The 17,500-nt window shown below is 35.2% G+C and overlaps 1 protein-coding gene across 1 annotated transcript in view; it reads right to left on the bottom strand.

The window, feature by feature from the left end:
- Window positions 1–15,877, bottom strand: part of LOC119574115 (piwi-like protein Ago3) — a gene marked incomplete at its 5' end in the record, with an annotated part of 20,785 nt that extends 4,908 nt beyond the window's left edge. The window contains 7 exon segments of the mRNA XM_037921191.1: window positions 2,253–2,477; window positions 2,821–3,015; window positions 3,802–3,980; window positions 6,051–6,216; window positions 12,271–12,323; window positions 12,326–12,374; window positions 15,712–15,877. Of these exon segments, the coding sequence (XP_037777119.1) occupies window positions 2,253–2,477; window positions 2,821–3,015; window positions 3,802–3,980; window positions 6,051–6,216; window positions 12,271–12,323; window positions 12,326–12,374; window positions 15,712–15,877 (1,033 nt within the window).
- Window positions 15,878–17,500: the final 1,623 nt, after the last annotated feature.

Below are 17,500 nucleotides of genomic sequence, written 5' to 3'. Positions count from 1 at the left end.
TCAGAACCTCCATCGCTCTGCACTACACTACCAAGATAAGTGAAGACCTTAATGTTCTCACCACAGACATGCACAGACTGAACATTGGCATCTAACAAGTCCCCAAATTCCTGAACCTTGATCTTGGTCCATTTGACCATGACTCCCAACGGCTTCGCCTCCTCATGCAGTGCCTCGAGAGCACACAGCTGGCACAGTGTGTGCCAGCCAAAGGGAGTTGTGAAGTCGGGGGATCTACCCTATATAGTTGCTCAAAGTAGTCAGCCCGGCGGGCCCTATATTCCCCCGACTCCAACACAACGCGACCTTCCTCTGCCCTCACTGAGCCCAATTGAGAGATGGACTTCGGCTGGTGTTCCCTTGGGGCTTGGAAAGCAGGTTGAAGGTCATTTTGGGCAAAATGACCTTCCAACTCCTCCACAATGCCCCTAACGTACCTTTCTTGGTACATTCTCAAAGAAACCCTAGCAGAGCAAGACAAATCAATGTGCAAGACATGGTCCCATCCAGTCTGGCAGCGCGACTCATCTCTATAGTGTTCAGCGTCTCGTCCGAGACAACACGCCTCCTTCGCCGAGGCCGGCAAATCCCACAGTTCAGCAAGGTCCTGTAGAGTCCCAAGCACTTCAAACCAATTTGAGACTGCCTCTGCACGTTCCTGAGCCACCTCCTCACTCTTGAGCCTCTCGAGATGGAATACCTGCTGGTGAGATCTAAGGATGCGTCTAGATCCGAGGCAGAGCCTTGGTGTTGCAACAAGTATGTAGTCGGTAGCAAAGAACTTAGCACTCCTAAAAACTCTACAGTTCTGAAGGATCCTCCAGCGAATATCCACAAGAATATGGTCGATCTCTTTAGCTCCATAGCCAGTATTGGAGTGCCAAGTCCAGTGGTGTAAATCTCGTCTCTGGTACCAGAACCCGCAATCCTCAGCTTCCTAGATCTTGCGAAGTCTAAGAGGTATGAGCTATTGATATTCCTAGTACCAGAGCCATAGGACTGAAGCATAGCTCATAGCTTTCCCTGTCACCGCCATGACCTCACTGAAGTCCCCCAATACCATGAGGATGTCCCCCGGGGACATTGATCCACTACAGAGTCAGGTTTGGTGTAGAGCATCTCTTTCTCTTCGAGCCCACTTCCCTCAGTAGGAGCAGAGACTGCTACAAGAGAGATGAAGCCCAGAGTGTGCTTAATTCTCACAAGCATAATGCGCTCGTCAACAGGGATAACCTTCATGACCGAGTAGCGGAAACAGTCAGAGACAGCCACCACAACTCCCCTAAAATGCGCACCATTGCTACAGCCAGACCAGTAGTAGGTATAACCCCCACTACTGGTCTCACCATTACCAGGCTGTCGCACCTCAGAGAGAGCAGCGATGGTAATCCCCAGCCTCCCCAGTTCCTCGACAACAAAGGCAATCGATCATCCTCCAAGAGACTGAGGATGTTCCAGACCGCTAGATGGCACACTCGCCGCAGATTTATCCCATTTGTGGGCCTCCGGCCGGGCGATGCCTCAGCACAACCAGACAAGCCCCCCAAGGAGGAGGAGTGAGGGCCGGAGGGGGGGGGGGTCCACCCATCACGTAACTTCAGGGTGCAGGATTCCCTAAGAGGGCTTTGTCCTGCACCTGTCCTATCAGGATCGGCATCCCGATCGGATAAACCCATGGTCGGGACGCCGAGTCAGGGGTCGGAGTCACCTCCTCCGGATGACCCTGACCTTTTCTCTCTTTTCTTGGTTTGCTTGCTGGTATGGTTTTTTACAGGGCCGGGTCGCCAGCCCGACCCCAACCCCTAATGGGGATCTGTCTGCTAGCTAGGGGCAGGGATGCATAACTCCCTGGGGATAGAATGCCCCTGCTACCCCAGTTATATGGTTACCACCCAGTGTAGTTATATAAATTGTAGATATACTACAAGATATTTGTGATAGTCACCTCCTGTATGACAATCTGTGGGTTAACATGTAGTTAGTGATGGATGGTGAGCGTCCTCACCGACTAATATATATATGTGTGTGTGTGTGTGTGTGTGTGTGTGTGTGTGTGTGTGTGTGTGTGTGTGTGTGTGTGTGTGTGTGTGTGTGTGTGTGTGTGTGTGTGTGTGTGTGTGTGTTTTCATCTGTGTATCAGTCTTCCTGTGGGCATGTGTATTTGCATGTACAAATACACACATCTTCAAAGCGTAGCCTCCCTCAGGAAAGATCCACAAATAGACCACCTACCAATAAACCAAAACCCCTACCATAAGTCCTGTCATGGGGATCTTGAGAGCCCACAGCTCCCCACCCAACTTGCAATTGATCTGCAGTGCAATCTTCTGTGTGACAGAGCGCAGTTTGTTCTCCTGGCTGATGGTGCGCGAGTTAATGCACTGTGTCGGCAAGCCAAGATCCACACAGGCCAGACGCTTCACAGCTGAATATCGATCCTCACGCTGGGCTGGGAAGATGATAACTGCCAGCTGTAGCTGTATTGGAAAATCATTTACATGAAATATTAATCTCTGTAACCAAATGCAGGACATCAGTTATACTATGATCTCCAATTTTAGCTATCTATTTACCTCCTTTTATAAGCCTGTTAAGTAAAACACACACGCACGCACGCACGCACGCACGCACGCACGCACGCACACACGCACACGCACAAGCACAAGCACAAGCACACGCACACACACACATGATCATAATAGTTAATAACTTTCAATATATGTGGGACAAATCTATCATGTTTCTAATTCTAACCATTTTTATTCTACTTTCAATGAGTGAGAGCCACAATAACCTTGTCAAAACCACCTTGACCGTTACCCTATCATGGAAATGCTGCTTGATCCCGTTGACATAAGTCTCGATCCTGTCATCCGGGAGGCGGATCATCTGTGGAGGCCCCACCTGAATGCCCATGGAGCGTGTGACTTGTCGGATCATCTCTGAGAACTTGAGGACGCGCGCCTCATCCCTCGCCGAGAAGAAGATCTGCCAGCACTGTGGCCGTAGGTCGATCTGAGAGGGAGAATAAGGTCACAAAGAAGAGAATAAAAGGAAAGGAGAGAAAGGCTCACAGTTTGTCTGTTGCAACGTTGACAATAAGCCAACACTGCAGATGGCTCAGCTGATCTGGTGGTGGTTGGAAGACAAGGAGGAGAAATTGGCAGAAAGGGGGAAAAGGGAAGAGGCATAAGAGAAAATAGAAGAGCAGAAGGGGGAAAAACATAAAAGAAAGCAAAGAAGGCAAAAGTGGAGGAGGAGGTTGTGTAAAGCAGTATATCACACACCATGCACATAAGGGGAGGTTACTGTGGTTACTGCAAGCACCAGTACAGTGTCCCAGTGGAGTGGATTCAAGGAATGCTACAGTCTGAGGTTCAGAGAAGCATTAACTTTGGGCAATGGCCTCTACCTGCCTCATGTAAGTCCTCTGAAAGCCTCTGTTGTAGCCCTTGTAAACAAGAGGATTTAAGACAGAAAACCAACCTATTTCCAAATACATAACTGAAATCAATGAGAATTAAACTTTTGGGGGTAAATATGGTAAACTCTATATATAATTAAGAAGGAATTCTGATAATAATTATGAATAAATGGCAGCAAAAGTCAGTTTAATAGAGGTTCTAATTTGAATAATCCCTTACTGTCTTTTCTTTATTTCTAGATGTAAAAAGAAGAAGAAAATGATGATGATAAAAAAAATATGAAAAACAAACTAGAACAAACAACCAAAAAGAAGAGCGATTAAAGAAAAAGATAATGTAAAAGATGACGATGATGACAAACAAAAATAATACTCACAGGCACGATCACTTTTTCTCTGGCCGACTCCCTACCCCAGTCTGCACTTTCCGTCCCAGGCACTTCCCTCGAACCAAAGTGGATCGTCTCAGGGGTCAGAATTCGCCCTTCCATTGTGAAAGTGTCATCGTCGAGAGCTAAGCCCCAATCAGCCAAGACCTGCCAAGCTTCTGAGGATCCTGTATGAGCAATACTAAAAATTACACAAAGAGTATAAGCAGCAGCATTGTGACCTCAACTCCTGAGGGTAATTTTGTTTAGAGGGAAGAAACCTTTCTCACCTGTTTACCCTTTTCCTTGATTAACTGGTATCTTATATTGCTGTTAGTACTGTCAATAACACTATAATAATTATAATGTCTATAAGAAAAATAACAGCACCAATACTGATTGCATTAGAAAAAAAGCATTTTCCCCACAAACTCAAGGAAAGGTGAAAACAGGTGGGGTCACAAGGTCTACGAGTTGACTCCTTTATGGCTAACCATTTGCAGACCCATCCATGTGCAGAGACACTTCACAAAGCTATACTACAATAAACACAACATTTTCTCGGAGACTTTGGGTTAAAATTTCTATTCAGAAATTTCTATTCTATTCATATATACATACATATATACATACATACATACATACATACATACACATTATATATATATACCCATCCATGTGCAGAGACACTTCACAAAGCTATACTACAATAAACACAACATTTTCTCGGAGACTTTGGGTTAAAATTTCTATTCAGAAATTTCTATTCTATTCATATATACATACATATATACATACATACATACATACATACATACACATTATATATATATATATATATATATATATATATATATATATATATATACATATATAATATATATATATACTATATATACATTATATATTACATATAATACATATATATACATATCATATCATATCTATATATATATACATATCATATCATATCTATACATATATATACATATACATATACATATCATATCATATCATATCATATCATATCATATCTATATATATATACATATATCTATATCTATATATATATTCTATATCTAAGCTTTCAAGTTCTGATATAAAATATTTTTTTGTAAAATAAAATAAAATAAAGAGAAGCTTCTGATCTTCAGCCCCTCATTAGCTCAGCATGCAATTGTCTAAGAGCCTCAGTGACCTGGGACAGTGAAACAAACTTTGAGGTTATTAGCACTTCAAGCAAGCACAAGCACTTGGCCCACTATGAAACCATCTTAATATTAATTTTTCTCTATATCTATCACAGTTGGTTTACAGGTTGATACTACTATATTAGCTTAGATTTCCTGGATTTTACCACTGAACCCAATGGCCCTGTATGGCAAAAATGCATACCATATCCACTGTAATTTTAGTTTATCAATATGTTTCCACATAGATGGCTCCTCTTTGGTCACTAAGGAGTTAATATCAAAGATATTTGCGGGCTGTCGATGGTATAAGTGGAAAGAAAAGCGTAAGATCGAGTTTAGTGGCGAAGGATGGTGGAGAGGTCCACGGCTGCTCAAGCATGAGCATACCGTTATTGATTGATTTAATCTGTTAACTCCTTGTTTTTTGGAAAGATTCCTTTTCATTACTTTATCATGTTCATTGTTAATATGCATTATAATAATTATGTTATAATAATTATTACATCAATAGCTACAATAAAAATATTAATAGCATTAGGGGAAAAAATTCTGCAAATTTAAGGGATTGGGAAATGTGGCACAGATACAAGGGTCTATGAACTGACCCTTTGGTGGCTGAGCACCTGTGAAGCCATCTGTGAGCAACAAAATTCACAACTACAACAGACAGTAAGTAATCTGGTGCAAATGAGTCCAGCTTGTACTAAGAGAGGTGGTAAAGCGCTTGAACTCCTTGAGAAAAAAAAAATACTCAACTACAATACATGTCAGGTGTGGAGATTAGTGTGGTCAATCTGTTCTGTAGATCAACAGTAGTAAATATTTATTATCAGCATATGCAAAATTCATTCAGGAATATAAAGCAGGCAGATTAATAATGGCATAATATAGGATAAGCAGAAAAGCCAGATATCTATATCAAACATACATTTTGTTATAGAGGAAAAAGAGAAACATAACTCTATATGTTAATTACAAACAGAAAAGCAAATGAACTCCTACAAGAGGAGCTTCGACAGGTGAAAAAAATCCAACAAACAGAAATACCCACACCAACAAACTAACCATTGACATTCCTGACAAAGGTTCTGAGAGAGGCATGCCTGACATTAGGCGTGATGCGAGTGTGTTGCGCAATGTCCTTCATGACCCGGAAATCAGAACGCATGTCGTCCGTCAAGCCTGTCATGTAGCATAGCTCTGGGATCAGGCACAGAAACTTGGTCGTGCCCTGTGAGGAGGAGGAGGAGGATGGGGAGGAGTGAAACAGAGCAGGCATAGGGATGCTGATGACAAGAGGGGAAAGCAATGAGAAGTAAATGCAAAATCACCATGTGGAGGTTTCCTCAGCTGGACAGAGAGAACAAATTGGCAAAATATGTTTATAGCCATGCAAAAGGATACAGAACCTGTCTATTAGCAGCATATACAAATCAGATACAGCATTGCCACACCATGCATTTCAAGCTCCAAGCATGATATAATGCATTCACCACACATACAGCATACACACGAGGGGGCTTCAAAAAGGTCATGGAAAAAGTCCATAACAAAAAATCACATGTAAGCATTTTGATTTCAATGCACCTGAACATTCTTGTACCAACATGTTTTAACATTTTCAAACATGAACCCTTAAATGCAGTTAATAACACATTGCCACCAGCTGGAAGTCAGGCACCTAAAGCAACATGGAATTCACCAAAATCGAGGCCAGGACAATCATTAAATCCTCGGAGAAACTCGGATGGGAGAAAATGGCAAATTTTTGATGCTCTAGAACAAGTTTATGGTGACAATGACCCAAAGAAATCAACAACCTACAAATGTATAAGTCGATTCAGAAGTGGAAGAAACAAAATTAAAGATGGGGCCCAGCAGTAGCAGGCCATCAACGTCAGTTTGTGAGGAAAACAGTGATGCTGTTTGCGACATGATTGAAAAGGACAGACTTCCTCAAGAGCAAGAAACAATTACATCTGCTTATTATGTGTTAGAATAATCAAAGATGGTTATTATTATAAGGATACTATATTTCATGTACCTATGATATACCTCCTATTACATTATCTAAGGCGAAATTCTATTTTGTTTAGTTACCCATGTAAGAGTATGTTTTCTTTTATGTACGCCATCTAATGGCAAAGTTTTTATATCTGAAATGTAAACAACCCTCTGTAGTGCCACGTAGATCCTCCTCAATACATAGAGTTAAGTGCAGCAACTCCATGTTTTACTATCCCCACAACGAGTCATATATGCATTGACCAGTCAAACTTGCTTATTACACGCAGAGAAGATGAGTTCTTCTGACATACCAACAGGTTATGGGCCCAGATTTAAGCAGTTTGATGGTAATGCGGGTAATTATGACTTGTGGGAAGAACATTTTCAAGGCGCTTTGTATGTTATGAAACTACATCTCCCTTTTGATAAAAATGCTTCAGAACGCCCAGATGGCTATAATCTGGAGAACGCCAAAAGGACAATCTACAGTTATATAACAGGTTATCTAGACAGAACGTCCCTTGGCATGATAAAACATGAAGCAAAAGGAGACGGTGTGAAAGCTTTGGCAGTGCTACAAAAGTATTACATGAGAGAAACAAACCACAGATTATATGCTTTATGGGGGTCATTTATAAACAAAAGACTGGAAGATGGCAGTGTTACAGAGTATCTATCGTCCATAGAAGAGATAGTAGCAGCACTAAGAGAATCAGGTGAGAATGTTAGTGATCGTCTCTTGGTGACAAGTACACTGAAAGGGCTTCCACCTAAGTACAAGAATTTTGTAGATGTGGCAAATCAACGCGACCCTCCATATGATTTCATTGGATTAAAGACTGCTTTAGTAAGTCAAGAAGATCGCCTCAGAGAAAATTCTGATACAGAAAGAGTAATGGTTGCCCATGGAAATAGCACAGTTAAACAGAAGAGATGCTTTAAGTGCGGTGAACCAGGCCATTTTGCATTTAAATGCTATAAAGGTGGTGAGTTTAAAAGAGTAAACAAACCTCAGAATAATAAGAAATGGTGTGAACTTCATCAGTCACGAACTCACAATACTAGTGAATGCAGAGCGAAGAACCTCAGGAAGAGTAATAACTCAGTAAATTCTGCAAATGACACAAGCGAAGAACAAAACTATGAATACTCTTTCCATGTAACACACTCATCAAGGTTACGACCTGTTGAAGGGACCTCAGAGTTGTGTGACATTGGAAAACAGAATATATCAAGCTTAGAAGCAGAAGAAAATTTACTCATGATCGACAGTGGTTGCACTTCACACATAGATATAAATGAACCCAAATTTGTGAAATTTCAAGAGTCTTTTGATCCACAAAACCATTACATAGAGCTGGCAGATGGCCAAAGACAGCAAGGAACTGTACAAGGAGTTGGTGATGTCAAGGACTGTATCCAAGATCGAGAAGGCAACTCAAGAAGTATTGTGTTAAAAGATGCACTGTACATACCAGGATTTAAACAAGACATCATGTCAGTATGGAAAGCCATTAAGAGTGGACACAGCATTACTTTTTCACCTAATGGCAGCTCACTAACTACCAAGGATGGCAGGATATTCGACATTATAGAGAAAAACAAATTGTTCTAGTAAGCTAAACAAAAACTCTAAAATAGAGAAACTCAACAAGATCCATTTAGGAGAAGCAAAGCACACCCTAGAGGAATGGCATAAAATCCTAGGGCACTGCAATGTGGCAGATGTGCAAAAACTTGAAGCAACTGTCGATGGGATGCACATATTGAGTAAAGAGAAGTTTAGCTGTACCACATGTGTTCTTGGTAAGATGACACAGTATAGAAATAGAAAGCCTGACAAAAAGGCTAAACAACCTTTGGATTTAGTACACTGTGATCTAGTATGACCTATTGATCCAGCAGCTAAAGGAGGTTACAGATACAGTATCTCTTTTATAGATGACTACTCAGGGGCTCTTAGAATCTACCTCATTAGAAATAAGAGTGATACAGTACATGCAATGAAGAGGTATCTTGCAGAAACAGCACCATATGGCAATATAAAAAGGCTAAGATGTGACCATGGAACAGAATTTACAAATCAGGAATTCAGAACACTCCTTATAGAGAATAAGATTAAACAAGAATTCTCTGCACCATACTCTCCACATCAAAATGGAACAGTTGAGAGATCACACAAATCAGTCTTTGACATGGCTCGATGCTTACTAATTGAGTCCAAATTACCCAAAGATATGTGGGCTTATGCTGTGAAGGCTGCTTGTTATATCAGGAACAGGTGTTATAATCCTAGAATTCAGAAGACTCCAGTAGAAATGCTTACTGGAAGACGACCAAACATTAGCAAAATGAATATTTTTGGAGTAAGATGTTTTGCATATGAACAAGAGAAACAGAAACTTGATCCAAGGAGTAAGGAGGGAATATTTGTGGGCTATGATGACCAGAGTCCAGCCTACTTGATTTACTTCCCCAAAACTAAAACGGTAAAGAAAATAAGATGTGTTAAGTTCATGGAAAACTTACCCAATGAAGCCGAGTCACCAAATGACGAGCAAACCTCAGATGAAGATGATCTACTGGTGGAGACTAGACTTCAGCAAAAATCCCTTCAAGAAAATCAAGACAAGCCACCAGGTAACACAAGTGAAGAAAGAAGATATCCAACTCGAGAAAGGCGAAAACCCTCAAAATTAGATGACTACATTACTGATGAACTGGACGATAGTATTTCCAGTGTGACACATAATAGCTTTATACATCATTGCTACCGAGTGTCACATAACCCAGTACCAGCCACCTATCAAGAGGCTATTTCATCTCCAAAGGGACACCAGTGGAAGAGAGCAATGGACGAGGAAATATCTTCACTTCAAGACAACAACACCTATGAACTTACCGTACTGCCTGAGACACATACTGCTGTAGGCGGAAGATGGGTCTATCAAGTAAAACCTGGACCAAACGGCGAAGAAAAATACAAAGCGAGGTATGTCGCCAAAGGATATTCACAGGTAAAAGACATCGACTACGGAGAGACTTTTGCTCCAACAGCAAGAATGACTACACTTCGTGCTTTACTGGATGTAGCTGTACAGAAAAACATGGTAATACACCAAATGGATGTTAAAACAGCTAATTTGAATGCTGATATTGATCATGAAATTTATGTAGAAAAACCTGAAGGTTATAAGGACAAAGATAGTGATGGAAATGTTTTGTACTGTAAACTGAAAAAGTCACTTTATGGTCTGAAACAAAGTGGCAGGATGTGGAATAGTGTAATCCATAAATTCTTTATTTCAGAAGGATTCAAACAATCACAGAGTGATCATTGTCTGTATCTAAAGCATGACAGGCACAGTGATATTGTTGTACTCTTATGGGTGGATGATTTAATTATTGCTAGCAGTAACATGTCTCTGATGAACAAATGTAAGGAATCTCTTTGTCAAAAATTTAGAATGACTGATTTAGGGAAATTAAACTGGTTTCTTGGAATGTCATTTGTTACAGGTAAAGATTACATTGAGGTGAATCAAACCAAATATGTAGAAAAGATTTTGGATAGATTCAACATGTCAGATTGTTATGCAAGAAATATACCATGTGATCCAAGTATTATAAACACCTCAACAGTAGGATCTAATGAGTTAATTAATGCAAGTCTTTACAGAGAAATAGTTGGTAGTCTCATATATGTTATGACAGGTACTAGACCAGATTGTGCTATGTGGTTACAAAACTTTCACAGTATATGTCAAAACCCACAAAAGCTCAATTAAATTCTGCTAAACATGTTCTTAAGTACTTGAAAGGCACCATGACATATGGTCTTACATTTAGAAAGTCAGATGAATCAGTTCAACTCCAAGGATTTTGTGATTCAGACTGGGGATCATCAGAAGACAGAAAAAGCATATCAGGATATTGTTTTCAATTACATAATGATGGACCACTTATATCATGGAGAAGTAAGAAGCAACAAACAGTTGCACTTTCATCTTGTGAAGCAGAGTACATGGCCCTTACTAATGCCATTCAGGAAGCAAAGTTCCTAAGACAAATTATATCTGATCTACTGGGGTTTAAGTTAAAATCTGTAGACTTAGGAGTTGATAACCAAGGTGCTATTAATCTTGCCAGAAATCCAGTAAATCACCAAAGATCAAAGCATATTGATATTCGTTACCATTTCATTAGAGATGAAGTAGAGAAAGGTAATGTAAAGTTATTTTATGTTCCTACACAACAGAATCCAGCTGATATATTTACAAAACCTGTAAACCAGAAGAAGTTGGAAGTTTTTAAGTATATCAGAGGATAGATTCTCAGATCACATACCCATCTTTAATTAAGAGGGGATGTTAGAATAATCAAAGATGGTTATTATTATAAGGATACTATATTTCATGTACCTATGATATACCTCCTATTATATTATCTAAGGTGAAATTCTATTTTGTTTAGTTACCCATGTAAGAGTATGTTTTCTTTTATGTACGCCATCTAACGGCAAAGTTTTATATCCGAAATGTAAACAACCCTCTGTAGTGCCACGTAGATCCTCCTCAATACATAGAGTTAAGCGCAGCAACTCCATGTTTGACTATCCCCACAACGAGTCATATATGCATTGACCAGTCAAACTTGCTTATTACATGCAGAGAAGATGAGTTCTTCTGACATACCAACATTATGAATGCATTTTGAGAAAACTGTCAAAGAAAAAAAAGAAAAAAAAGAGGAAAAAAAAAAAAAAAAAAAAAAAAAAAAATGGAACGCTGCATTAACAAGTTCTCTTCCACCACGACAATGTACACACTAACGGCTCTCGGCAGACAAGAGCTGTGTACGGAATTTAAAGAAAATCTCCAAAATCCCCCTTTTAGGGCCAAATTTTTAGCTTCTCCAATTCTTTTTTTTTTTTTACGCTTTTACGGTAAAAATTTGAAAGGAACCAATTTCCCCATCAGTTAAAAGATATAAAAAGAGTTGCTCTGACATGGTTCAGATCACATAACTCTCAGTTTTACTCAGACTGACTTAAAGGCTGGTATCAATGTTTGCAGAAGTGTATGAATCTTAATGGAGCATATGTTGAAAAAGAAACATCATAACTGAAACCGTTTTCTTCATACTGTCCTTTCTCCACAAACTTTTTGAAACCCCTCAAACAAACAAACACTCACACAAAAAGCCTTATACGGTAAAGGAAAGAAAAAGTAAGGCATTACAAGAATTATACACAATGCTTTTTTCCTCAGAGACCTACCTGGTCTTTCAATTCCTTCTTTCGCACCTGGGAGCAGAAGAGGGTTTCTGTGGGTCCTTGATAGTGATGTTATATGCATTCTTGTAATAGTCCATGTAACACACCTGCAAAAAACAACAAAATTACAACACAATATATATATATAAGTATAATAATAGTTTAACAATCATGAAAATACCAAGAAAATGGTAAGTAAATCCATATTCATGTTCTAATATTATATATATATATATATATATATTAATATAAATAAAGTATATATGATATGTTATGTATATATGTATAGTATATTATATTATAGATATGTATATGTATATAGTAATAGGATATGTATATATGTATAGATTATGGATATATAAAATGTATATAACATTATGTATATATACATATATGTTATTATATGGGTATAATATTATATGGAAAGTGTGTATATGTATTATATATATAATATATGTTATATATACACAATATATACAAAATTTATACAATTTTATAAAAATTTTAAAATATATATTAACCTATATATAACATATATATACAAAATTTATACATATATATATACAATAATTTACATATATATATATATTACATATAATATAATAATATATATTATACATATATAAATTACATATATATATAAAATATATATATAACCAATATATATATACATATATATAACATATATTAACATTTATTAAATATATTAACATATATATAATGATATTTAAAATATAAATATAAATAAATTAAAATATAATATATTTATATCAAATATATATACAATATATTTAAAATAAATACAAAAAAAACATATATAATATAAAAAAAACAAAAAATATACAAAAAAACAATATATTATATGGGATGAGTTAAAATATTACATAAATAACTATGAATAAAAATAAACATAAAAATATATAACATATTATTATATTACATAATATAATATACTATGTTATATATATATATATATATATATATATATTATATGATATAATATAATTATATAATATATGTATATAATATATATATTATAATATATGTATTAAATATATTATATATAAATTATTTTATTATAAAATAGATATATATATAATATATATAATTAAGATAATAAAAATATAAATATATATTATAATATTATATATATATAATATAATTATATTTATATATTATATAATATAATATATATATAATAAAATTAAATATAAAATAATATATATATATATATATTATATTTTATTATATATATATTATATATATATATATATATATACTATATATATATACATATATTATACATTATATATATACATTATATATATACATATATATATATACATATATAATTACATATATATATACATATATATACATATATATATACATATATATATATATATATCATATTGAATATTTTGGGGTTATATATATGTATTATTTAAATGTATATATTGTATATAATTATATATTGAAATATATAGTTTTTAATGTTAATGAAATTAGTTATATATATAAAATTTGTTTTAATTTTTATTATGTCATATATTTATTTAAAAATATATTAATAAAATTATATATATGTATATAAATATATATATTTAAAATTTATGTTATAAATATAATGTTTTATATGTTATAAATAAAAATTTTTATATTTTATTATATATAGTATATATAATTTTAATAGTATTATAATATATATGTATTATATATATTATTATATATATATTATATATATAATTAATAATAAGTATATATATATTTTTAAAAAATTATTTTAAAAATATATGATATATATGGTATATATTATATATATATATATAATATATATGTAATATATGTTTATAAATAATAATGTATTATTTTATATATATGTATATTTTATATAATATATATATATATTATATATGTATATTTTGTAAAATTATGTATATATAATATAAAACATTGTATATAGTATAATGAAATGTTATATTATTATGTATGTATATATGTAATAGTAAAAATGTTATATGTATATATAATTTTTAATATATATTATAATATTATATATATATATAATCACATTCTTTTCTTGATTGAAATAGTTTCACAATCCCAGTTCCACCACTAAGAAAAAGCTTGATGGCAACTGACAGAGCAAGACTAAGCTATAACAAGATTTCTAAAGCATTATACAGAAAGATACTTGAGAACCCAAACCTACCGCCTTATCCATTACATTAATAAAACCCCAAAAAAACTTTTTAAATCTTTATCCCCAAATATTTGAACACATTTTGCCATTTTCTTTGCTGATACTGGCAGGGCAGTTAAGCAGAGTCCTGAATTTTTTTCTATATATCTTCAGCTTTCTTACTCTGCCAAATGCTTTTATAAACAAAATTTTAAATCTATCTCCAAAATTAAGATCATTATCACTGGGAAAGTACTTCAATGGGACAAGACATTTACCAATATCAGGGCCTTTAAACCATTAACTTCGAGATTCCCCAAAATAAGCACCACTTTTTACATTGAATCCAGTGTTGTTCGTCTCATACCCCTATGGGAACAACAGAATTCATAGTTTCATTAGAAATCCTCCTGGAATGACAAGCCCTCCATATTGGCACTCTAGCACAAATAAAGACATTGCACACTTATGATTCGGCATCTACAGCACAAATAGTATTGGGCAAAGGGAAAACTCCAGGTATTTTTGGTGATATAAAAAGGTTTAAAAATCGATGCACAGGTGAAGCTTTAAAATCGGGAAAACAGCTTGGGGGACCCTTGTAATAACTACCTTTCTGTTCCTCCCAAACTTATGCAATCAATTAGTTAGTCCAACTTTAATATATCCCTTGAATATATGGAATACTACCATTCCCTATTTTTCATTTACATTAACCATTTTCTAAAATTAAAGAATATAAATAAAAATATATCAAATCAAATAAAAATAACATAAATGCACACCTACTACCCCAATGCCTCCAGGGATGGCATGTAAATACATACAATACCCTTTGTGAGTTTAGTTTATTAATTGTCTTTACACATGGATGGCACCGCAAGAACTAAGTCATCAATGAGCCTATTATGAGTATTACCAGTCTACACTTGTTAACCCCTTTCCTTGATTTTTAAAAATATTTTCTGGTATCTTATTTTGCTGTAATGTCAATAACACTATAATAATTGCAATGTTTATCATAAAAATAACAGCATCAATATTGATAGCATTAGTGAAAAAAATATATATATATTTATTCCCAAAACCTCAAGGAAAGGTGAAATCAGGTGGTCCCAAGGTCTACTAACTGACGCCTTTGTGGCTAAGCACTTGCAGAGCCATCTATGCGCAGACAATTTGCAAAACAATACTACAGCAAACATTTTTCCTCCAACAGTGGGTTAAACCTTAAAACATGGAAAACAACAACAACAACCAACCTCCTCCTCCTTCGAGTTGGTGAAGGTCGACCTAGGATTCTTGTCGAAGAGGATGTCATCGATGCGATAAGTTTTGTTGTTGTAGCGTGTGAGAACAATGCTTCCCACCAGAGCCTTAATCACGTGGTCCTTGAACTGGCCTCGGCGATTGTTAAATATTTCAGACCTAGAAGCATCAATAATATCAGTAAGAATAATAACAATATCAGTATCAATAGTATTAGAAAGAAAAACATATTTTCCTGCAATTTCAAGGAATAGGAAAATTTGAGGGTCACTGGCCTACTTAGATCCTTGCTGGTGAGCACATTGGGAACCCTCTGATTTAAAAAAAAATTCACAAAAAAAAAAAAATTTTTTGTTTTTTTTTTTTTTTTTTTTTTTTTTTTTTTTTTAAAAAAAATTAAAAATTTTTTTAAAAAAAAAAAATAAAAATATATATATATATATTTATTATATTATATTAATTATATTATATTTTTTATTTATATATATATATTAAAAATATATATATATATTTTTAATATATATATATTTATATTTTAATATATTTTTATATTTTTAAAATATATATATATTATTTTTTTTTTTTTTTTTTTTTTTTTTTTTTTTTTTTTTTTATTCATTAAAAAATTTTTGCAATACAATGTACATATACATAACATGTACATGTAATGTACATGTACATGTACTGTACTGTACAAGTACAATACACATCACATAAATATGTTGTGGTGGTGTGTGTGTGGTGTGTTTTGGGGGTGGTGTGTGTGGTGTTGTGTGTGTTGTGTGTGTGTGTGTGTGTTTGGGTATATGTGTGTATGTGTGTGTGTGTTTTTGGGTTTTTTGTGTGTGTGTGGTGTGTGTTGTGGTGTGTTTTGTGTGGTTTTGGGTGTGTTGTGGTTGTGTATTTTTGTGTGTGTTGTATTTGTGTGTGTGTGTATTTGGTTGGGGTTTGTGTTGGTTATTTTGTTTGTTTTTGTGTGTATTTCTTTTTTTGTGTGTGTATTTTTGTTTTGTGTGTGTGTTTTTTGTTTTGTGTGGGGTATTTTTGTGTTTTGTGTGTGTGTGTTTTTGTGTGTGTTTTTGTTTTTTTTTTTTTTTTTTTTTTTTTTATTCATTAAAAAATTTAGCCATAAATTACATTAATGTACAGCATGTACATTACATGTAAGTAAAGTACATGTAAAGTACATATACACTACACATATATGTGTGTGTGTGTGTGTGTGTGTGTGTTGGGGTGTTTTGTGTGTGTGTGTTTGTGTGTGTGTTTGTGTGTGGTTTGTTTGGTGTGGGGTGGGGGTTTGTGGTTGTGTTTGTGGGGTGTGTGTTTTTTTTTTGTGTGTATTTGTGTGTGGTGAGTTTTGTGTTTTGTGTGTGTATTTGTGTTTGTGTGTGTGTATTTGTGTGTTGTGGTGTGTATTTTTGTGTTTTTGTGTGTGTTTTGTTGGGGTTTTTGGGGTTTTGTTTTGTGTTTTGTGTGTGGGATTTTTGGGGTTTGTGTGGTGTATTTTTGTGTTTTTGTGGTTGTGGTGTGCGTGTGGTGTGTGTTTGTGGGGTGTGGTGTGTGTGTGTGTGTGTGTGTGTGTGTGTGTGTGGTGTGTTTGTGTGTGTTGTGTGGGTTTGTGTGTTTTGTGTGTGTGTGGGTGTGGTGTGTGTGTGTGGTGTGTTGTGTGTGGGTTTTGTGTTTGTGTTGTTGTGGTTTTGTGGTGTGTGTGTGTGGGTGGTGTGTGTGTGTGTGTGTGTTGTGGGGTGTGGGGGGGTTTGTGTTGTTGGGTTTTTTTGG

This window comes from Penaeus monodon, chromosome 6 (genome assembly GCF_015228065.2).
Source record: "Penaeus monodon isolate SGIC_2016 chromosome 6, NSTDA_Pmon_1, whole genome shotgun sequence".
Taxonomy (NCBI): Eukaryota; Metazoa; Arthropoda; class Malacostraca; order Decapoda; family Penaeidae; genus Penaeus; species Penaeus monodon.
The sequence above is the reverse complement of the archived record's forward strand: the minus strand, read 5'-3'. Positions and strand labels throughout refer to the sequence as shown.